Below are 23,967 nucleotides of genomic sequence, written 5' to 3'. Positions count from 1 at the left end.
CACCCCCCCAATTCACAGTGGAAAACAGATTCAGAGTAGGAGCCCCTAGCTAGAGGAAACACCCTAAGAAAACATTCTTTGATTTTTCTCCTTACCCTCCACCCTCAGGGTCTGAATCTACACACATTCATGTAAACCCAGAAATCTGTCTTTCCAGAATTGCTTGTTTACTTTCAAACCCTGCCACTTGTCTTTACACATCACAGACATGTAGAGCTTTGAATTATCCCAGGGGTGCCACGAAGAGGTGAAGAACCTCTCCTCAACCTTCACATAAAGGTAATATGGCAGCTACTTTTTCTCCTTTCCCTTGGTCAAATATTTCATTCATTGTTCCCCATATCTCTTGGAACACACTACAGCAAAAATGAAAACTCTACAGTGCAGCACATGGAAATGGGCTCTGTCCAACATCTGCCATTGTCTGGGAGTGTAGGAGGAATGGTCCCTGAGGTGCAGCAAAAGGTTAGTGCAGAGGAAAAGCGAATGGTCTGATCTCTTATGGAGAAGCACAGGATTCTAAAGGCAGCCCCAGAGGATTCCCCAGAATTAGGAGAGAAGTTGTGTGGCATGGATCTGTGTCTTGAATGACTAGAAAAGGAATTATGACATGGCAAAAGCCTCGTCAAGGGGCTGCACGTTGGAAAATGGCTCATGCCAACTGCACTCGTCCTTGAATGAAGTCCCTAGCACGACTAGGGAGAAGTCAACGTGAAAACAAATAGTGTAGAGGCTGGCAGGGATGCAGAAAGCTGGTGCAAGAACTGAATGAATGCCACCGGGCAGTTTAAAGTGCTACTTTGCCACGCCCCACTGAGTTGTTCACATATGGCTGGAGGGAAGGGGAAAATGGGAAGGGAAGAATAGGAAAAAAGTTCAGAAATGGCTATTGCTTTGCTAATTATTTCTGTTAGTGATTAAATAAAGTGTGGGATTAGCAGGGAAACAGACAAGTAGGAAGCTCTGAGGACTGACATGAAACTAAGATCTGGGGAGCAAACCCAGAACCTTTCTCAAACACCACAGCACAACCAGCAGAGATCTTGTTACCCATTCTGCCACCCCCACTGTCTCCTTCTTTGACCCTCTTTCTTGAAAGCGGTCTTTCTGAAACGTGAAGGCAAGGCTCTAAAGTGGTAGTAGAGCAAGCCTGCTCTGTAGAACCAAGGACAAGCTTACTTAGAAAAAACAAACCATGATTAAGAGAAACACAGCAATAAACCCTTCCCAGTCTTTGCAGCTGGCCCCAGGGCCACCTTTAGCACCACCCCACAGCATTAAGAGCCATTCCACACTTTGGCTTTAAGGAAAGGGATGGGAAGGGGAAGCAAGAAGAGTAGTTGTTTTATATAGGGTCCCTGAGCACCCACACTGGTAGCAAACATCATCCCATGAGAGGAACTCTAGGACAATGAATCCCAGGGGCCAGTTCATCAAACTCCCTTGTTTTCAGCAAAGAAAGTATTATCCTGATGGAAGAAGCTTCACTTAAGGAGTTTGGCCTCTGTCATCCATGACTCTGAGCACTCACAATAGGTGTCCAGCTAGAGATAGGGTAGTATCCTCTCTAAGCAGGGGCCCAAATGGCTAGCCAACAATGTACAAAGATAATCAAATTTAGGAGGTGGGATCCAAATTCTTCTTCCCCTGCCTCCATCATCCCCTGTGGGATAGAGGAAAAGAGACCAAAACCACAAACCATTTTCCCAAAAGAGGATGTGCCTCAGTGACTTCGAGAGCTTGAAGGATCTAGTTGATTGAGCTCTGACTGGTCAAGTAGTTCAAAGTCATCTCCTTCAGCATCAGTGTCCAGATCAGAGCTGGGAGCCCTTAGAAAACCTCGTGCAACTCTTTGAGAGGTAGCAGGAGGTGCCTGCTGTTGGGCCCTGGACAGAGCCAGTTGGATCATACCCTGGGACACCAGGCTGGCAAGGTTGCTGGTGAGGTTAGCTCCTGTGGGAAGAGTGCTGAGTAAGAGCTCAGGCAGGGCTGCCTCATCTTGGTTGTTGGTTAGCCCTGAGGGCTCCTCAGCTCCTGGAGGGGAACGATAGGCAAGGCTGGGAAGCCCTATGCTGGTGTCATCCTCATCATCCAGGCCTGTAGCATCTACATTAATGGAAGGGAAGTCAGGGAGGTCCCGGGCAAATGATTCCTCAGGGTCACTATGACCATCCAGGTCTAGGAAAACAAGGAGAACATTGTACATATTACTATCCCATCTATGGATAGAACCAGTTAGTTTCAGAAGCCATTCCCACCCAAGATTTTACCTTATGAACTGACAGTCTTGTAACTGGGTAATCTTTCTTCTACTCACTTTAAATAGATGATACTTGGGTAAAGTTACCTTTTTATACTCCCCTGCCTACTCAGACAGCCTCTCAAGGAACAAACACAACCGACTCCAAAACAGGATTTCCCCAAACCTTGCTACACACAAGGGGTTGGAATATGCAGCTACTAAAACACTAAATAATTCTAAAAGCTATTGACTTTGATCTGCTGTACTATGGTCTCAAAACTCCTAAGTCAATTAATCTTAAAATAAGGGGGTCTGGTGATACTCCTCTCATTCTAGATTGGATAACAGTCCATCGCACTAGATCAGCTTACAAACACAGGGTCAAGCCATTGTCAGGCTAAGGGAGGGTGTGTGTGTGTGAGTAGGGAAAGGGTACTGGGCAGTGCCTCACCTTCTGATCCCTCAGTTAGTGGTGTCTGACCCCTTGAGAGATTGAATGTACCATTATCTGTGCAGGAGACCTCAGCATCTGAGTGCTCTGAGTCTGTGATGGTCAATTCTCTAGCCACAGTGGAGTCATCCAACTTAGAGAAAAAAGACAGACAAATCTTATTAAAATTAGTACTTAATCACTTGTTAAGAGTAGATACTAGGAACAGTTTTTTCAGAGATGGTCATGCTTATTAGAAAAGCCCATAGCCATAAGACTTGAGAATAAAGGTCAGGTCTGAAATAATGGAAATGTAAAGAAAAATAGCAAATACCACCCACACATCCATAGCCAATAAATCCTAGAACTGTCCCTTTTCAAGAAGTTTAGATTCAATACAACAGGCAAACCTAAAAAATTTGGTCAATATCAAGGATGCTTTAAGCCAAGTATACTGAGGAAAATAGCCTATTACACCATTCCTCTAGAGGTCAAAGGAAAGGCAGAGTTGGGGACAAAAGAAGAGACATACTCTAAATCATTATTGATTAGAGAAATGCAAATTATCACAACTCTGAATTATCACCTCACAGCTATCAGATTGGCTAAGATTACAAAAAAGGAAAATGATCAATGTTGGAGAGGATGTAGGAAAACTGGGACACTAATTGTTGGTGGAATTGTGAACTGATCCATCCTTTCAGGAGAGCAATTTAGAACTATCAAAGGGCAATACAAACTGCATGACCTTTGATCCAGCAATACCACTATTAAGTCTGTATCCCAGAAAGATCATAAAAATGGTAAAATATCCACATATACAAAAATATTTATAGCAGCTCTTTTTGAAGTGGAAACTGAGAGAATGCCCATCAACTGGGGAATGGCTGAACAAGTTTTAGTAAATGAATGTGGAGTACTATTATTCTGTAAGAAGTCATGAGTAGTCAGACTTTAGAAAAGCCTAGAAAGACTTTCATGAACTGATGCTGAAATGAGCAGAACCAGAAGATTGTACACATTAACAGAAACTGTCTGATGATCAACTTTGATAGAATTAGCTGCTCTCAGTAGTTCAATGAGCAAAAGAGAATTCTAAAAAATTTGTCATCCACATAAAAATCCATAGGAAAATGTAATTCACATCCAGAGAAAAAACTAAGTCTGAATGCAGAGCAAAGTTTATTTTCACTTTTTTTTCCTTTCTCATTGTTCATTTCCCCGTGTTGACTTTTCTTTCACAACAAAACTAATTTGGAAATCTGGCAAACATGATTATACACATATAACCTATATCAGATTACTCACTGTCATAAGGAGGCAGAAAAAAATGTGGAACTCAAATTTTACAAAAAATGAATACTAAAAACTATCTTTACATATAATTGGAAAAATAAAGTATTTTTTTTTAAAAAAGAGAAAAGACCTCAAAGTTGTGTGGAGACCTATTTTTTAGCTAAGGTTCCCATAAAGGTGCTATGATCGCAGGACAGGGTGGGTATATGAGGAAGCTACTGTGCTAGTCACCAGTCTCAACCAGGAAATACAAAGGCTCAAACATGATTCTAGTTGTTTTCTTTCATGTTAGGCTTAAAGCCAGAGAGGGTCCAGAGCACATCATAAATTTGAAACAGAGTTGGGTTGCCTACCTATAGGGTGCCAGATGGTTATCAGAAAGTTGATAAGGAAATCAAATGCCTAATGGATGTAACTCCATGTTACCTGAGGACAGAAGGCAGCTAGCTCTTCTTCACTATCACTATTGTCCTCCATAGCACGATCAGGGCGCAAGGATCGGGCACGCCGCACTAAATGAAAACAGAAAAGGCCCATGCCCTTTTTGGTGAACATTCCTTATTGGGCTTTGAAGATATGAAATCAGAGCAGGAATGGGAGAGGTCACTTTATCTGAACCAACCCCAAATAGTGATCATGTTTAAGGGTGTGGTAGCTGAGCCTGTGGAACAGGATGAGTTGATGGCACAAGTTAATACTGTTCCCACATTCCTCCACCTTAACCTATTATGCTCATTAGATACCTATCAACTAGGCCTATCCAACAGAACATTAGAAGTGCCATCTTAGCATTGTTTCAGCAAAGAACAAAAAAGAGCTCTACCCGAAGTTGAATGATATTCCTGAGGGAGACTCATGCTTTCCAAGTAACCCAGGAAAGACTGAGGATCTCAGATCTCATGGTGGTTATGTTGCATTTGCTTAGGAAGAGAACTTCTTCAATGCCATTCACCAGGTGTCTGATGTTTGAAAATATCACATTTACTTTTTCTTTTTGTCCACTCCCCCAAGCTGATCCCAGGTTTGTAAAACATACTATTCTTATTTTTTTTTTTTGGTTTTTGCAAGGCAATGGGGTTAGCTGACTTGCCCAAAAAGTCACTCAATCAGCTAATTATTAAGTGTCTGAGGCTGGATTTGAACTCAGGTCCTCCTGACCCCAGTGGTTCTATGTACTGTGCCACTTAACTGCCCCATACTATTCTTTCTATATACCCCTAAATTGCCCCAAACAGGAATCAGACCCCTCAGGATACTTACGCTGCCTCTCTCTTTGCCTGGACATCATGTAACCATGGACACTGAAGTCCAGCCGCTGCAGGGCTGGCTCTAGCCTCATGTACAACCGATGTCCCAGTCTGTGGTACACAGCAAGGGGCCACAGCAGGAGAGAAAGAACTGGGGAAAAAAAGAGTAAGAAGTGACAAGAAATTATAGAGAAATCTATACAAAATAAATTTAATTTCTTTTCCATAATGTTGAGGGCCTATGTTGTTGAGGTGTTTTTGCATTTTCCAACACATTTCTCTGAATATTCAAATGTATTTAGGATTGTTCATCACTGTCTTTTCTTCTCCCTATAGCTCACATCTGGGGCAGCTAGGTGGTGCAGTGTGATAGAGCACAGGTCTTGGAGTCAGGAGGACCAGAGTTCAAATTTGAACTCAGGTTTAATAATTGCCTAGCTATGTGACCTTGGGCAGGTCACTTAATCCCACTGCCTTCAATAAAAAAAAAAATTAAAAAAAACTCACATCTTCTTGAGGGCAGGGAAACTTACACCCATCTATCATCTGGTACAGGATTCCAATGATGAGGGGGGTGTTCAGGGTAGTAGTGTTGACTATACATATCACTAACAGAGTTTAAAGCCAAATCATGGAATCAGTTACATATAAATGGTGTTGAGTCAGGAGACCAAAGAGTAAATGGCTCAGAAATTCCACATGGTTCAAATGAAGTCAGGATAGATCACTGCTAAAACTAAAATCCAGCCTCAGCTGACTTCTTTTGACAAGCCAGCAATAAACGTTTTAATCTATAAAATACTAATGAAATATAAGGAATCTAATTCACCTGAGAATCATGTAGGGCTTTTAAGCCCACACACTAAAACCTCTTTTCACAGTTGATACTACAAAAATCTTCTTGATTTGTTAGAATCAAATCCACCAATATGCTAGAGTTCCTCCCACTCCAAAAAATTGACCTTGTACTTTAATGTGTGCATGGTGTCTCCCCGATAGAATATAAGTGTTCTGAGGACAGGGATTCTTGCATTTTTATCTATTCCTAACACCTCCTATCACCTAGCAGATAATACATGCTTTAACAAATGCTTGGTGACTGAATGACCAAGAGAAAGACTATATAGGGGCCTGTAACACATAAAAAGTCATGGAACCTTAAAAAAATTTCCAGGTCACTTCTTTAAGGGATGAAGTCACAAGAGCTTTTTCTATGACTATATGGTCAGTTATAATATCAGATTATTTGCTGTCATGGAGAAGGAGAAGGGAAGGGAATGAAGTGGAAAGATGTGGAACTCAAAAGCTTAAAAAAAGATGAATGCTAAAAACTGTCTTTGCATATAATTGAAAAAATAAAATAAAATAAAGTAACATATGGTCAAGTTATAATTGGGGGAAATCTGTGAATAGAGTTGCTGCCAGCAGGGATATGTATAAAACTTACGGAATATGTAGGAAAGCAGGAGACCAGGGATGTAGCCACCTAGGACAGCCAGAAAGGTCAGTATACCACAGCTTAACAGGCAGAACTGGGGAAATCAGGAAAACAAACATTAGATTTCTGATACATAGGAAAAGACCAGGCTGAGATAATGCTTTCTGATACATGCGTCATGCAATGGACATGTCAGATCTGATGGTGCCTACATGTTACTTGTAGGGGAAGGAGGGCTTATTTCTATTCAAACTTCCTTTTTTATGCTGCTAATTTCACAGGGCTGCCTTTACATTAAGACAGTTGTTTGAATAGGACTCAGCCAAAAAAATGCTTTTTTAAAAGCATATTGTTGTTTTGTTATGTTTTTTTGAGCCAGGAAAAAACAAACAAACAACCCCCTCCCACCATAGTAACCTTACACACAACACAGAATGCAAACAGACATGCTTTCTTGTTTCGAGACAGGAAAATGGGACTGTGAGTTCAGTCTAAGTGTCAAAAATCAACTCAGGAGTGACCAACCTGAGTTTTGGCCCCTGATAGTGAGAACCTCCTCCCCCTACCTTTCTTTGCTTCCACTAAGGACACCACCTTGCCCTTGCTGAATGACAATGCTTAACTCCTAATAGGGTTTAATAGTAGTAAGGCTATTTGTCAAATGGAAAGTTCTAATCCTGGGCTGAAGATAGTAAAGGAAGGGAGAATGTAAGGGAGGCTCTTACCTTGCCTGGGTTTTGCTTTTTGAAAAGCAAGAGATTCCTTATGAAAGTGGTCCCACTAACCCAGCCTTCGGCTACATGATGGCAGAGCTCAGGCATGCTAAGGAGCCGAGGGTGTACAAAGCCCCAGCTACAGAAGAAAGAAGGGGATCTGTGAACAAAGGGACATGGGGGAGGGGAGCTCCCCAGGTATACTGAGAATTTGGTACAATTGCTAACTAATGTGTTCTAGGCTTTAACTTGGGGTTGGGTGGTGGCCAACCCCTAGGTGCCATGGAGATGAAGCATGGCCACATGCTGACAGTTGGGCTTTCTTCTAAGCTCACAGGTTGAAACTTGAGGTTGTGAAGCAGGAGAATGAACTTGTTCCAACAACCCCCTACCTGGTGAGCAAGAAGTCCAGGCTGCATGTGTAAACCTCTCACCCTGCTCCAGGGCTCTTTGTACTTAAGTATTTTCCCATTTGTATTTGAGCCTTTGCAAATCACTTTTATTGCAATACAGGAATAAAAGTAGCACACAGTCTGATACAAACACTGCTGAGATGGAGGCCACTGGTGGTGTGTAGGGAAAATAAAATAAAACAAAAATAAATCACACCACAGAAATCTTCCTGGAATCAAATGGATGATGTGAATGAAATCAATAATGAAAGCAGACACTATAGACACAAGAGTTATCTTTGGCTTTCTGGTATTAGAAACCAATGTGTTCTCTGACAATGAACATTAAAAAGTCAGAGTCACATAATACACTAAATGACCTAGCATAAAAATGTCAGGAAACCTAACATTGGTGCCTTTACTGTCACTGTAGCTGAGTAATGCATCTATGATCTGACCCCATCCCTCTGTCTTCTTCTATCCCTAACATGCCAAGCACTAAAATGTTTCCTATTCAAAAACCTCTTTCAACGATCAAATGAAAATGGATATTTCTGTATATGTATTTTGATTTAATTTCAGATATGCCAAAGATGCCTATTTAGAACAAAACAGGCTGTCATCCTACACTGTATATTTGGAGAGCGAGGTTATTAAAGAATCAAACATTTCTCATAATGAATCAATCAGAGCAATGAAAAGGGATTTAATTAGTTTTTCATACCTCTCATTGTCTAATGCGTCGGGTCTTGCCACTACAACATTAAAACAAACATCAGCATTAGTTGGTAGGAAAAACTGAACATGATAATGTTAGGCTGTTGTTACAAGCTCTATCGGCTTGACAACTTAAGTTTTAATAGGTTTGGGGAATATATAGCAGCAAACACAAAAGAATCACCAAGTTATATTATAAAGTTAGGGAGCTATAGATATGGCTAAATTAATCTAAGCCTGTTTGCTTCTCCAGAGAATTCAAAATGGAAAAAATAATCATTATTTTACAACTAAATTTGTAGGAGATGGAGGCCAATGTTAAATAAAAAGAAAAATAGTCCATCTTAGAACCATGTTTGAATAGCTATATGTGTTCACACACTTGCTTTGTTAATAATCTAGCAACTCTAAATCAAATCAGATCAACACCTTTAGGTAGTTATCTCACAAATCTGTCTTTAGCCCTGATTTCTCTCTTAAGCCTTGATCTCACAGCTCCAAACATCAATCTGGACATCCTATTTGATGTCCTGACAGTACTTCAAAACACACATGTTTAAATGGTCACTCTACAAACTACACTGAAATTCATCATCTTCTCCACCCTCCTCACTGGGGCTCCCCACCTGTCTCTTCCTCTTCATTTTTTCCACCAATGGTCACAACCTTTTCTTTTTTTTGTCTCCACATGCAAATAGTCACCAAGTTTTGGTGATTTTTCTTTTTCAATGTGCCTTACATCTATCCTCTCCTTCCCCTCAATATGTTCTTGGATATTACCACCAGATTATTTTTCTAAAATAACACTTTTGGCATAACCTCCTAATCAAAAGCTTTCAATAACTCTCTTACTGTCCACAAGATCAAAATCCAAGTTTCTTATTATGGCATTCAAAGTCTTTCACAATCTAATTCTAACCTTACTTTCCCAACCTCATCATTAACTACAATGCTAGAAAAGTCTGCTCAGTCTCTCAAATGCATTTTTCCTTTGCATTTTCTGACAACTTCAACATTTATAATGAAGTGCCTACTGAGTGCGAAATACTCTGCAGGGTGCCAAGGGACAATGTGAAGATTATGTAAAGACATCATCCCAATATCAAGGAATGCTTTCTCTGGGGGAAGATAAGATACCTATACTTAAAATCCCCCCCCCCCCAACTACAACACATGAGAAGCAAATAAAGAGAATAGTACTTAAGATCCAAGAAGGATCATAACCAACTTAAGGGAATCAAGAAAAATTTTATGGAATAAATGGGATTTTAGTCAGGCCTTAAAGGATGGGTAGGATTCCAAAATGAGGATGAGGGTAAGGGAGGAAAACAAGGGTATTCAGGTGGGATAGCATGCATCATGCATGTCCTAGAGATTTGCAGTTATGATCAAGAGAGTTTTAAAATGAAAATAGAGAAGGAGAAAGAAGAAAATTGCCCACATATATATCCACCAAACAAGATACACAGGTATAAAACAGGAATAAGAGGATCAGCAAATAGGATCAGTAATTCACAGCAAACAAAATGAAAGAAGATAGCCTGCAATAACATTGAGATAGCTACATGCAAATACATTAAGTATATAAAAAAAGTTGAACTAATAATCAGTATGTAAGGTTAAATTTCAACTAGAGGTCTTACTGAGATTTGGAAAGATGGAACTCATAACTAAAACTGAGTTTTATTATAATAATAGCTAATTTTTATATGCACATTAAGGTCTGCAAAGCTTTTCATATATAATCTCATTTGATTCTCACAACTCTATGAGGGATGAAGTTATATCTTAGTCAAAAGGAACAGAACAATGCATTATATATTAAGTAACAATATACATTAAGAAGACATATTTATGTGAGCAAATCCACTAATTGAGATGGGATAGGGATCAAGGGGAGGAGAAAATAACTACTCTAACTTAAGAGTTCATAATAGAGAAGAAGAGGAAAACCAGAGTCATATGAACACCAAGTTTGGAATTTCAAAGAGTTCCAAAAAAAAAAAAGGAACAATAGAATGCCAATGCCTAAAATTCTACAAGTAGAGTTCACCAAAAAGGATAGATTGGAAGCTTTTAAGAAAATTCTGAAACACAAAAAAAATCCTATAAAAAAGAAAATAATAAACAATTTTCAAAAGATTGATTAAATTGGATATACAAGCTCATGAAACATATATTTTAAAAATTTTATCTTAGCTTTCCCTCCCCTACCAATTTAGCTATTCTTTATAACAAAGATTTAAAAAAGATGGAAAAAAGCAATTGAACAAAACCAATACAACATCATTCCTCACCTGACAGCAAATACAATATTCCATATCCCAAAGTCCTGCAATGAAGGAAGGGAGATGCATATTCTCACCTCTTACCTAAGGCTTGGTGGTGTTTTTTCCCTTGATTTACATTGTTATAATTATTGTATATATGTTGTTTTCTAGGCTGTGCTTACATCCATCAGTTCATAAAAAAATCTTCCTTTGGCTCTATGAATTCTCCACATCCAATGTTTCTTATGGGACACTGACAGTCCATAATATTGACACAATTGTTTAGCTATTCTCCACTGATTGCCACTAACTTGTATTTTTATAAAGTACCCATATTAAGTAACAAAGGATGAATAAAATCCCATAAGAATAACATTAGAAGAGCTCACAGTCAAAATTATCTGGAAAATTAATACTAAAAACAACAGAAAAAGGATTTTTCAACATGTTGGGGGCAAGTGGAAGATCAAAGAAGTGATAAAGACCTCTAGTTGAAGATAACAGGATAATAGTAAAAATATAACAGAAAGAAGCAAGACCATTTAAGTCATATTCTGTTTCTACTTTATTAAGGAGATAATCATTGGACTAGGAAGGATAAAAGAGTTAACAAGGAGTTTATTAAGGAGATAATCATTGGACTAGGAAGGATAAAAGATAGTTAACAAGGAATTGAATGAAATTCAAGAAAATGAGCAGCTAAAGTTGATTTAGAATCATTATATGAAAAAAATTATATTCTTCTAGCATTCTGAAAGCACTAGATAAATGACTGGGGAAAAATGTGGCAATCAGGAGAGATGACAAAGGTCAGAAAATGGGCAGATAATTTTCCAATTTTCAAAACTTGAAAGAAGGTGGCAACTTCAAATCATCAGTTGTTGAATTTCATTTTGATTCCTGGTAGCACTAATAAAGGCATGATTTGTGAGAATTTGGAAAACAATTCAGTTATCACCAAGAGCTAATATACTTCTGTCAAGATAAACATTCCAAAAACTTTCCCAAAAAAGCTAGGAAAATTGTAAAGTAGTTCAGCATAAAACAAGGTTTTCAAAAAAAGAAATAAAACTAGCAACAATAATAAGAAAACATGCTCCAAATCACTAATAAGAGAAATTCAAATTAAATAATTCCAAAATTACTTTACACCCATAAAACTGGCAATGATGACAAAAAATAGTAATTGTATTAGAGGAGAAAAATAGGCACACTAATACACTGTTAGTGGAGCTGTGAATTAGTTCAACTATTTCAGAATACAATCTGATTTTATTTGAGAAAAATGCCTGGATTGTTCATACTCTCTGATCTCACTACTGGCACACACCCCAAGAATGTCAAAGACTCAAACAATCTAACACATACAAAAAAAGTCAATGCAGCACTTTTAAAAGTGGGTACCCATTATTTGGGGGAACGATTATACAAACAAGTACATGAATATAATGGAATATGATTGTATCATTAGAAATGACAAATGTGAAGAATTCAGAGAAACATGGTGAGTTGACACATGAATATATGAAGAAAGAACCAGAAGAACAATATATTCAGTTACCAGAATAATGTAAATTAAAACACTTAAAAGACATCAAAATTTAGAAAATGTAATGACCAATCTTGTTTCTAAAAAAGATGATGAAACACATTTCCCTATTCTTGGTAAAAAAAAAAGTGAGAGGCTATGGAAGCAGAATGTTGCTTACAGTTCAGACCTTGTCTCTATGTCAGGTAGCTCTATTTAGCTGTTTTTCTTTGTTATAACAGAGGATTCTATGGGGTAGCTTTCTTGGGAAATGGCTGTAAGAAATAAGAGACTTCAATAAAACATTCTGTAAATAAGAACAAATCATGCCAAACAATTTTTTAAAACAGGTTTACTAAACAGATATTTCAGGAGAATACTGTAAATATAATTTGCCTAGATTACAGCAAAGCAGCTGACAATGTCACATTATTTTTGTGAACATAAATAATATGGGATTAGTTGGATTCACAATTATTTTAAGAATAGACTCAAAAAGAAATCATAAATGAGTTAATATCAGTTTAGAGGTAGGTCTTAGTGGAATACTCTAGTGATTCTTGGCTCTTTGCTGTTTTAACAGTTTTTATTGATTTATATGAAGAAATAGATGTTTGTTATCTATCAAACTTGGAGATGATATGGGGAGGGATAGCTAAAATAGTAAACTACAGAATAGAATCAAGAAAGATTTCTGACAGGGTAGAATGATGAGCTAACAATAATAACTTGAAATCTAATAGATAAATATAAAGGCATATATAAATATAAATTTATTAGATAAATATGAAGATCAATAAACAAATAATCTATTAGGGATAAATACAAAACAAATACTGCATAAATACTATATAAGGGGGGCAAGCTAGGTGGTGCAGTGGATAGAGCACCTGCCCTGGAGTCAGGAGTACCTGGGTTCAAATCTAGCCTCAGACACTTAATAATTACCTAGCTGTGTGGCCTTGGGCAAGCCATTTAACCCCATTTGCCTTGCAAAAACCTAAAAAAAAAAAATACTATACAAGGGAGATACTGTAAAGACAATTGTAATATAAGAGATTTGGGGATTTAATGAACAACAAGCTCACTATGAGTTAACAATGTGACACGAAAGATAAGACATGCTCTAAACCTGTGTAATGTCCTAGAGAACTGTCATCAATTATAGGTGCCATATTTTTAAAAGGTCATTAATACACTGTAGCACGTTTAAAAGAAGACCAGGATGAAAAATTGCACGTTTGTTTAATTGGTTAGGGGGGGAGGGAAATACAACTAGAGAAATTGAAGAGAAATAGATTTAGGCTTGATGTAAGAGAAAACTTCCTAAGAATCAGAGATATCCCAAAGCACTGCCTTGGAAGATAGTTAGGTCTCTGTCAGTGGAGGTCTACAAGGACAGGCTACATGGATCGTTCCTTAAGGGCATTAAAGAGGAGATTCAAATTTGATTAAATTTTGAACCAAAGACAGAAAGATCCCTTTTCTGAGATTCAGTGGTATGGCAAATAATCTAGTTTTTGTTGGACCATGTGGAGGGGGATTGAGAGTGGAAAACCTTGAATACTAGGTTTAATTTGAGCTTTAACTGTTGGACAATAAGAAACCACTAAAAGGCTTTGAATATAAAAGTAATATGATTGAATTTGTATACAAGGAAGATAAATTTGATAGAAATATGAAAGATAGACTGAAGAAATATGAAAGCAAAGGCAGAAAAATCTGTTAGATTTAGCAGGCAAGCAGGTGGTAATGAAGACCTGAAGTTGTCTGATGAAAGTGAAAACAGAGAGAAGAGGATCATTAATGTTAGAAATATTTAAGAAGTAGAATGAGAGGAACTGCTACTTATAAGTAATGAATGAGAGGACAAAATTAAAGATCAGTGTTTCAAGTATAGAGTCAAGAATGAATGAAGGTACCACTGACAAATCAGCTACAAGAAGGGAGAGACCAAGGAAAAGATACTCAATAGTTCTGGTCTTGAGTTTGAGACGCCACTGGAACATCCATATGGATAAGGTACATTTGAAATGCAAGTCTGAAGCTCTGGAGAAAGGTCAGCTTGAAAAACAACATTTGAGAATTACCTATGCAGGTAGATATATTTACTGAAAATGTGAGAATACATGAAACCAGCAAAGGAGAGAATATAGAAGAAAGTTGAAGACAGAGCCAAGGAAGACCAAGATTAAGGCATTGGGAAAAGAAAGATAATGCCATCAGAGATAAAAGGCCCTTGGAGTTCATATTAAGGTGGTCAATGCTTCCATCTGAAAAAGTAATTTTCAGTAGTCTGGTGGGAATAGGATCCAAATTATAAGGTGTTGAAAACTGATAGAAGTAAGGGTGGCGTGAAGAAGTGGAGGTACCTTGTCTTTGTTCAAAATTTTTCCCACTTATATTTCTACATATTTGAATCCTTCAAGGCTTAACTTAAGTCCTATTTCCTGCATGAAGCTTCTCCTGATCAATCCCACCCATAGTCACTTCCATCTCTAACTCATAGCATTGTCTATCTTGATACTTTTACATTATCATTTAAATTTCCATTTTTTTGTTTAATCTCCACAATAAATTGTAAAACATTTGTTGATAGGGACCCAAGTTGCATACCTTTTGGTATTCCTAATAGTATCAAGTATACAAGAGCTAAATTCATGTTTCATGACATACCTTTATTAAGTAAGGTTGATACATCAAGTGAAAAAAAACCCAAATAAATCTCAAAATGATCTTTCAGATCAATAATGAAAGCAAAAGACTGTTCACATGATGAATGGACAGCTTTCTATAGTTTATGGTTCAAGAAAAGGGAGGGCCATCGATTTACTAAGCTTTAAATGGAACACAGACCCTACATAATTTCCCTGAAGCAAAGGATTCATAAATTAAAAGGAAATTTTTCTACTATAAAGCAAAAATCACAAGGAAAAAAATTTCTAGACTAGATGACTTCAAATGCTTCTAAACTCACCTCTCATTTCAGGCCAGATTTTGTTCTTCCACTGATCTATACATACAATTATCATCAAGCTGAATGCAAGTAAAAACACCAGGCGAAGAGAAGTCAGTGCAAAGAACCTGCAAGGAAAGGAGAGCAAAAGAAAGATCAGGACAATTCTAGTTCAAAACAACAACAACAACAACAACAACAAAATGCCATGAAAGGCTGAGTGATACAGTGGAAAAGATTACTAAGGCAGGCAAACTGAGTTCTAGTTCCTTTTCCATGGTACTAACTAGCTATGTGACCTTAAGTCACTTAAATTCTCTAAGCCTCAGGTAAATTCAGAGATACTTTCCTCACTAAAGGCAGATTAGAAGTCATAGGCTCATAAATCTAGAGCTAGTAGGGATATAAGAAATTATCTGATCCAACAGCTTTCTTTTACAAATAAAGAAACAGAGGCTCTGATATGTAAAGTACCTAAAAGGGAAAGAAGCAGCCATTGAATTTTTATAACACCTAAAAAAAAACTTGGGTGAATAATCAAGGGGAGAGTAAAGATTCAAATAATAAAAGTCATTCTTACTAGTGACAATAACATTTCAATCTTTTTACCTCACCACTTAAAGGAACAGTTATACCTGAGACTTCATGAGGACCAGAGATAAGCCTCAGATACAGCTAAGGATCTTTAATCTTCTCTCTAAAGTTGAGTTCATCATCTCCACAAATAAACATAAAATCTCCAAAGTTCTTCAGCTGCTCTGATACTAATATTTCCCTGACCTAGCAGCAGACATATAGACCTCTTGGGAGCTCTTGGAAAGAGGAATACCCAAGGAGGGAATTTCAAACTGTCTACAATTTCTCCTCACCAACTCAAAGCTGTAAATGCTGTTTACATGAGCTCTAAGGAGGGGAAGGGTTTTCTGTTAATTTCCCATGAGATGGCTTTGTTTTCCAAAGACTGTGGCATCTTGTGTTTCAGAGATCTGAGCCATTTTAAGACAATTGGTCTTGGTGGGATTTGACATGGTCCCTACCCATCATTTTCACAAGCTGTTTTAATAGACAGGACATTAAACTTTTTGGGGAGCAAAATCACCCTTGGTCTGAGACAAGATTCTAACCCTTTAATATCAAATCAGCACCACTGTTCTACACCATCCTGAGGAACTAGGATGCTAAGGTTGTCAACAATCAACCTCTCATATCGATAAAAGTCACAAACAGAAAGACAATCTCTATGTACTAATCAGGACCTCAAAATGAATTTAATGTCATATTTTGGCAGGCTGATGCTATAATTTTCTTTTTTTTTTTAAGGTTTTTGCAAGGCAATGGGGTTAAGTGGCTTGCCCAAGGCCACGCAACTAGGTGATTATTAAGTGTTTGAGGCCAGAATTGAACTCAGGTCCTCCTGACTCCAGGGCCAGTGCTCTATCCACTGAGCCCCACCTAGCCGCCCCTAGATGCTATAATTTTCAAAGAGTATAAACAATGCTTTCTCTGCTTTTCTGTTCTGTCCCCTGCCCTACTTCTTCCTGTGGAATAAATTCCCCAATTAAAAAAGATTTCAGGATGGCATATTTTGGATAAACTAAGAACACAACATGTTTGCTATTTCTATAATTTTTTTTTTTAGGTTTTTGCTAGGCAATGGGGCTAAATGGCTTGCCGAAGGCCACAGTTAGGCAATTATTAAGTGTCTGAGGCTGGACTTGAACTCAGGTACTCCTGACTCCAGGTCTGGTGCTCTATCCACTGTGCCACCTAGCTGCCCCCATGTTTGCTATTTCACTGAGTTAATCTGAAAATTTACTTTTCAAAGAATTTTGTCATTGGATACAAATAATAAACCACAATGGACAATAAAAGGTTTTTTGAGAGAGGAGTAGTCAAATGGTTTAAGGAAAAATGCTCAGTCAGATTATCAACCAAATGTCTCTGGTCTCTGTTATATCTTCCCTTCAGTATCTAGTTAACAATCAGGCAATATAATAAAATGGATTGGAGAATGGAGGAAGGAGAAATAAACATCTTTGAAACTGCAATTAGCATGAAAATACTGCAATTTAATTTTTTAAAAATAAAACAAACACTGCAAATAGTCATAATTATTATTCACATACTATATATAGAGCAACATTATCCCCTCTGTAGATAATCTAAAGGCAAACATTTTTACCCTAGATTAGCTTCTACAATTTAACACACTCTCATTATTATCTTTTAAAGAATGTAATATAATATTGGTCAGGGATTTTTGTTTCAAGGACCCCTTGGACAGTTTGGTGAAGCATACAGAGCTCTTCTCAGAAGATTGTTTTGGGGTTTTTTTTTAGGATTTTGTAAGGCAAATGGGATTAAGTGGCTTGCTCAAGGCCACACAGCTAGGTAATTATTAAGTGTCTGAGACTGGACTTGAACCCAGGTACTCCTGACTCCAGGGCCGGTGCTTTATACACTAAGCCAACTAAGCCGCCCCTCAAAAGATTGTTTTTAAATACAACATATAAAATACACAAAGTTACAAAGGAAATAAATTATACTGAAAACAGTTATTAAGTTTGTTTATTTTAAAAAGAAGTTCATGAGTCCCACATTAATAATTCCTAATCTAATAACTCCTTGAAGTATTAGTCATTGGTTAAAATGACCATGATAACATTCAAAAGCGATTATTTTAATTATATTTGCTTCTGATCCCCTTGACTTGTCTAAGTTAGTCAATCAACATTTTTTAAAATCAGGCATTGTGCTAATGAAAATTGATAATGCAAAAATAGGTAAGAACAGTCTCTGGCTCAAAAAGCCCACATTCTAATGGGAAAGGCAATATATAAATGGCTATATACGTAAAAGATATATATGTATGGTAGATGAAAGGTAATCTCAGGTGAAAGATATGAGCACCAATAGAGGGTTAATGACAGAAGAGGGATTTTTGGGGGAATTCCTATCACAGGCAGGGAACAATATAATCACCAATAGGCCTTCTTCCAACAAAAAGGGCACTTGGCAACCTTAAGATTTTTGCATTGGTAAATTCAACAATGTTTTGGAAAACAAGTAATATCTAATCTAAAAGACATGAAAAACATTACCCTGCCATACAAGTGGCCAATATTGATATAGTTTGTAGAAGAAAAAAAAGGTCTCCAGTATACAACTTGGTTTTATTTCTAGTGTAAAACCAGAAGTGAAACTACCTTTCTGGAAATACATACCCACCCTGAATTTCTAACACATGTATATTAATGTTAGATTTAACATGGAACAAACAAAATTCCAGAAAATTCAATAGAAACAAAAAGCTATGTCACTGAGAGCTCCATATTGTTCCTTCCATTGACACTAATGGTAGAAAGTAATCTTCAAAGATAATTACTAGAACAAAATGAAAAAACAGGTAAAGTGCTGTGTTCTCTTCTACTATAGCTCTAATCAGAATTGGTTGTTCATTCTCATTTTAAACTTGGTGAGGAAAAAATGTTCTGTGCTAAAAGAATCAATCTTCTTAAATGATGAAGCAAGTTTTAAATGTTTTGCTCTGCAATTTGGAATTATGCCCAAAGGGCAACAAAAATGTGCATACCGTTTGATCAAGTAATACCACTACTGGGTCTATACCCTGAAGAGATTATGAAAAGGGGTAAAAATATGACTTGTACAAAAATATTTATAGCAGCTCTGTTTGTGGTAGCAAAGAATTGGAAATTAAGTGGATGTCCTTCAATTGGGGAATGGCTTAACAAACTGATGGATTTTTGTGATGGACCACTATTGTTCTATCAGAAACCAGGAGGGCTGGGAATTCAGGAAAGCATGGAAGAATTTGCATGAACTCATGCTAAGCAAGAGGAACAGAACCAGAAAAACACTTTACACCCTAACAGCAACATGGGGGTGATGATCAACCTTGAAGGACTTGCTCATTCCATCAGTGCAACAATCAGGGACAATTTGGGGCTACCTGTGATGGAGAATTCCATCTGTATCCAGAGGAAGAAATGTGGAGACTGAACAAAGACCAAAGACTATTACCTTCATTTCTGGGGGGAAAAACCCATTATCTCACTATGTAATTTTGCTGTTTCTTATACTTTATTTTTATTCCTTAAGGATATGATTTCTGTCTCATCACATTCAACTTAGGTCAATGTATATCATGGAAATAACGTAAAGACTAACAGACTACCTTCTGTGGGAGGCTTCCAACTAAGGAGTCTTGTTTAGAAAGAGCCTGGACTAGAAGACCACTTTGGTAAATGTGGAGCCCACTTTCCTTTCCAGGGCTCTACTATGACCTACAACATGATTCAAGTATGTAGCTACAATTGTCCGCCCAGGAAACTCTCTAGCTGACTTAATCTTGTTCTGCTTGCTCTCACCACTAATTAAGGCTTGGGTTGGTGTAGGCACAACACAAGAGAAAGGGAGTGCCTCACAATCCTCAATGGTGAGTCCTCAAGATAATTACAGATATGCAGTTGAAGTCCTACAAAAGGCATGTACTGCTGGAAAGTTCGTGGCCATGACTACCACAACATATGAGACCTGGAAAGCCCTGATATTAAAAATCAAACTCTTAAAAGCACCAGAAAGGGTAAGAAATTGTTCTCTAAGCATCATCAGCAAATTATTAGTTAACTTCAGTGCTCAAAGAAATTTTCTAAGTTACAGAAGAGTGGCTCATCTGTTCTAATAGAAGTAGCATTTTCTCAAGGAACTGCATAGGTAGTTCTCTGCACTAACCAAAAGTAAGAAATGTAATACAGTAATGGTTCTTCTCAGGTACAAACAGATAATGATCCAAAAAAGGACACAGAGCCTTAAGGACTCCCTATCCATTTTGAGTGTGACTTCTGAAATAAGAACAATTTGTATTCCTTGTCTAGACACTCTTATTGCATCTGGGTATCTCAAGAGGAATAAAAGATTTTAAATTCATTTCTCTCCTGCTTGTACTAAGACTTGTTTTGGGCTAATTCCTTATCTCCCATTCTTCTTTAAACACACACACACACACACACACACACACACACAATTTATTGATGCTTTTTGTCTTCAGTTATTTCTAGAAGAAACCTACCCTCTCCACCTTCATGGAGCCATCCCTTGTAATTAAGTAAAACAGTCAATAAAGCCGTTTCATGTGACAAAGCAGACATTATTCTGCCCTAGGTTATGTTTATTTGTTCTCTAAGAACATCACTGGTGTTTTTAATTATTCTGAGTTGGGCTTCCTTTTTAGTGATTTTTTTTCATTTATCTTGCAGTCAAGTGTATATATTGCTATTTCGGGTCTGCTTTTTCACTCAACAGTTGATGCAAATTTTTTTCACATTTGTCTGTTCCTCATATCAGTAACTTCTTACTACACAAAAACAATAATTACATTATATAGCAATTTTTTGGACATTCCCCAATTAATGGCTAGCAGTTTCCTAAGCAGAATGCTGATATATGTAAGACATCTGTTTCTCTTTGACTTCCTCCAGATATATGACCTGTGCCTACCTCTCATTATTCTTTAACTTCTAAGTTCAAGAAATAAACAGTATCCTCTATATCTAAAGGAAAAGATAACTTATACTCACATTGGATATGGTCCCTTGAATTGTGGATCCTAGTTTTCTAATGTTTTTCAAGAATATGAAGTTAAAAAGTACTTTCTCAAGGCAAGTAATTCATCAAATTCCAATGACAGGCTGACCTAGTCTTCAGGGTGTTACTAATGGGGAAGTTCAATTTTTTGTATTTTTTTATGACTGAACTTTTTTTACAACTAGCTTCCTGATCCCAGGATATACTAGCTGATCTTTTTTCAAGACCAGAATCACATCCATCATTCTGCCCAAATCTCTTCTCCACCTATTTACTGTATGTGAGAATGCAACAAGAGTATATTGTGGGTACATTGCAGACAAGTTACCAAGAATTGTCAGAAATAAAATCCCTGTACAAAAATATTTTTAAAGGTCCACAGTTTCCTAAAGGAAGCTCAGAATGAAATCCTGGACAAAAATATATTTTGTTAAGATAAACCTTATTAAAAAGTCAAAGTTAAAGATAACATGTCCTCCATTAAAGAAGTTATACATGCCATCCCATCACCACATCTACGGGTTTAAGATAATTTCCACAAGGGAGCTGAAGTAGATTCTAAGCCATTGTTGATCCTGCCCTGTCATGAATGCTGATAAGAGAAGTGACATGAGAAGGGTCACCTTGCCCAAAAATAGATTTCAAACACATATCACCAGTGTATCTGGTTTAACCAGCTGCTGATTTATGACACAACTACTCCCAAAGAATTTGTCATTCACTTTAAGATAAAATTTCTTTCCTGTAGGAGGACTGGCCTAGGTGAGATGCTGCAGCAAAGAGTATTCTGTAGCCAAAGATCACATGAAGACATCTGAGCACTTTACTATCCAGAGGTACAAGACAGCTCAGGAGGAACTAAGAAACTGGCTTTTGTCCTTTCCAATTTTGCCACAATCTCCCAAAATACTGCCAATACCTAATTTACATCAGTCCTACCAAACTAAGCTCAGATTAGGTAGCACTGGTAATATAAAGTAGTTTGGTTCCCACCAAGATAAGACAGGTTAAAAATTCAATGATATCAATGTTGTTTTTCCACCATTGAACTTTGAATTACCTAATCTACTTAAGTCACACTTTAAAATTGAATGTGCAGAACAAAGAGTGATATGTGGCTTGTTTTTAATATCAAGAATTTGAGGAAGTTAAACTTAAAAAAGCAAATAAATTCTGTCTTGGTTCTATATCCAGAAGGACTTGACTCAGTGTTCTGTGTAAACCTGTTTGCACTCCTCTATTTGAAAAAGGTCAATGTTTTCTCAGTTATCAATCAGCAGAAACCTAAGCTGCAAAATGAGATAAACAGAGGGACCCAAGTCCATTTTGACAGCATATTCCCAAAGGCTCTATCTACTTTTAAATTGAGTGAGTTTTTCTTTTTTTAAGCCCTTAAAAATGCATTTTATTTATTTTTCTTTTTTGCAAGGCAAATGGGGTTAAGTGGCTTGCCCAAGGCCACACAGCTAGGTAAATTATTAAGTGTCTGAGACCGGATTTGAACCCAGGTACTCCTGACTCCAGGGCCGGTGCTTTATCCACTGAGCCACCTAGCCGCCCCTAAAACTGCATTTTAATTCATTCATTTGCATCATTCATGTTAACAATTGATATAATGTGTTACACAACAAACTTATTTTTCAAAATGACTTCAAGGCATAGTTTACATACAAAGAAGATTAAAAATATGTTAAAAGGATCAGGATGCTATCCCTGTAGAACAAACGATCAGCATTCTATTTAGTTTTCTCTTTTCAAGACTAATAGAGTGATAGTTTTTGAAAGTGTATTTATGGGTTTACTTTTCCAGCTTGGTTTGAATTCACAAACCTCAATTTTTCCTTTCTATTAACAATAAGTAAAGATGTTGACATAATTACTAAGGACAGGGATGCCTTACAATCACAGTGGCTTCGAAGCAAGTGGAATCTCACTCTCACAAGTTGTTAATAAAACACATATTTAAGGAGTAACACTAACTCTATAGCTTGGGAGTGAGTAGTTTGTACGGCCAAGGACACGAGTCCGATATGAGCTCAGATCTCTAAATCTTTCAATAAGTGAACAATATTAAAAAAAAAGTCTAACAAACATTAAATGGCAGCTGTGTCCAAAATACCCTGCTAGAAAGAGAAGATGCTATGACCAAACCCTGTTCTTGAAGAACTAACTGCATTTACATCTGTTCTACTGTGGGGTTCCACAGGTGGGGGGAGCACCGGCCTGGACTCAAAGGGCGAAATCCCGGCCCTGCGGGGCTGTGGACCCGTCAGGGCTGTCCAGCTTGCTTTTCCTCTCCTATAAACTGCAGATGGGCTAGAAGAGCTCTTGAGATGAAATGATCATCTCTGTCTCCTCCGGACCACCCCCGACGCATCTCGGGGGTCTCAGGACCCCTGCCTGGGGGTCCAGATCACGGGGGGCCGAATCCCGCCCCTCGGTCAGAGCTGGCGAGTGACCTTGGACGCGTCGCCTCCTTCGTGCGCCTCTAAGATGAGGGGCTCTGGCCGCGATGACCTCCCCGCGCCCGGCCTGAAGGTCGGGGTGGGCGGGGGAATGTGGGTGCTGGGGCCGGAGGCGGCCTGGCATGGTGGGCCGCGAGCAGGGGGGCAGCCGGGCGGGGTCTCTCACCAGAATGCGGCGTTCAGGGCCAGGCACCACAGGGCGCTCCGCGCCGGGCGCTCCCACACGAGGGCCGCCTGCACCCGGCTCAGCAGCGGTTCGTAGGGCCCCAGCACGTCCAGCAGGGCCCTCTGCACCACCTCCACCCGCCGATCCCTTTCGCCGCCGCCGCCGCCGCCTGATACCGCGCCGCGGCTTCTGAAGGCCGGCACCGGCCGCGGCTCTGCTTCCGGGCCGGCCGCCGCCGCCGCCGCAGCAGCACCCGCCGCCTCCTCGGCCTCCGCCATCTCCGTTCAGGAGCCACAACATCCGGGGCCGCGGCTCTAGAGGTGACAAAACACGCACTGCGCAGGCGCCCGAACCCGCGGCAGCTTTCTTTCTTAGCGCGCCTGCGTCCCAGCTCCCGGCCAAAGGGCGACGCCGAATAAACCGCGGAATCCCGCTAAGGTCACGCCCCAACGCAACTGCAAAAAAAAAAAAAAAAAAAAGATTCAAGCCGGAGCCGGTCATGC

The 23,967-nt window shown here is 38.5% G+C and overlaps 1 protein-coding gene across 1 annotated transcript; it reads right to left on the bottom strand.

The window, feature by feature from the left end:
• On the bottom strand, positions 1-23,788 carry RETREG3 (reticulophagy regulator family member 3). Its single transcript, XM_074223848.1, has 9 exons — positions 23,465-23,788; positions 15,251-15,357; positions 8,483-8,513; positions 7,379-7,505; positions 6,663-6,747; positions 5,229-5,366; positions 4,395-4,480; positions 2,694-2,826; positions 1-2,178 (listed from the first exon to the last, which is right to left on the bottom strand). Exons 1-9 carry the CDS (start codon positions 23,740-23,742, stop codon positions 1,724-1,726), a joined length of 1,440 nt encoding a protein of 479 aa, XP_074079949.1. The 5' UTR covers positions 23,743-23,788; the 3' UTR covers positions 1-1,723.
• Positions 23,789-23,967: the final 179 nt, after the last annotated feature.

The sequence above is a fragment of the Macrotis lagotis genome, chromosome 2, assembly GCF_037893015.1.
Source record: "Macrotis lagotis isolate mMagLag1 chromosome 2, bilby.v1.9.chrom.fasta, whole genome shotgun sequence".
In the NCBI taxonomy this organism is placed as follows: Eukaryota; Metazoa; Chordata; class Mammalia; order Peramelemorphia; family Peramelidae; genus Macrotis; species Macrotis lagotis.
This window is presented reverse-complemented; position numbering and strand designations above follow the sequence as displayed.

Coding starts and splice junctions, on each gene's coding strand:
- RETREG3 (XM_074223848.1), bottom strand. CDS start 23,742: ATGGCGGAGGCCGAGGAGGCGGCGGGTGCTGCTGCGGCGGCGGCGGCG. Junction 8,514..15,250: donor AATCTGGCCTGAAATGAGAG/GTGAGTTTAGAA, acceptor TTAATGTTGTAG/TGGCAAGACCCGACGCATTA. Junction 2,827..4,394: donor TAGCTGCCTTCTGTCCTCAG/GTAACATGGAGT, acceptor TTTTTCTCTAAG/TTGGATGACTCCACTGTGGC.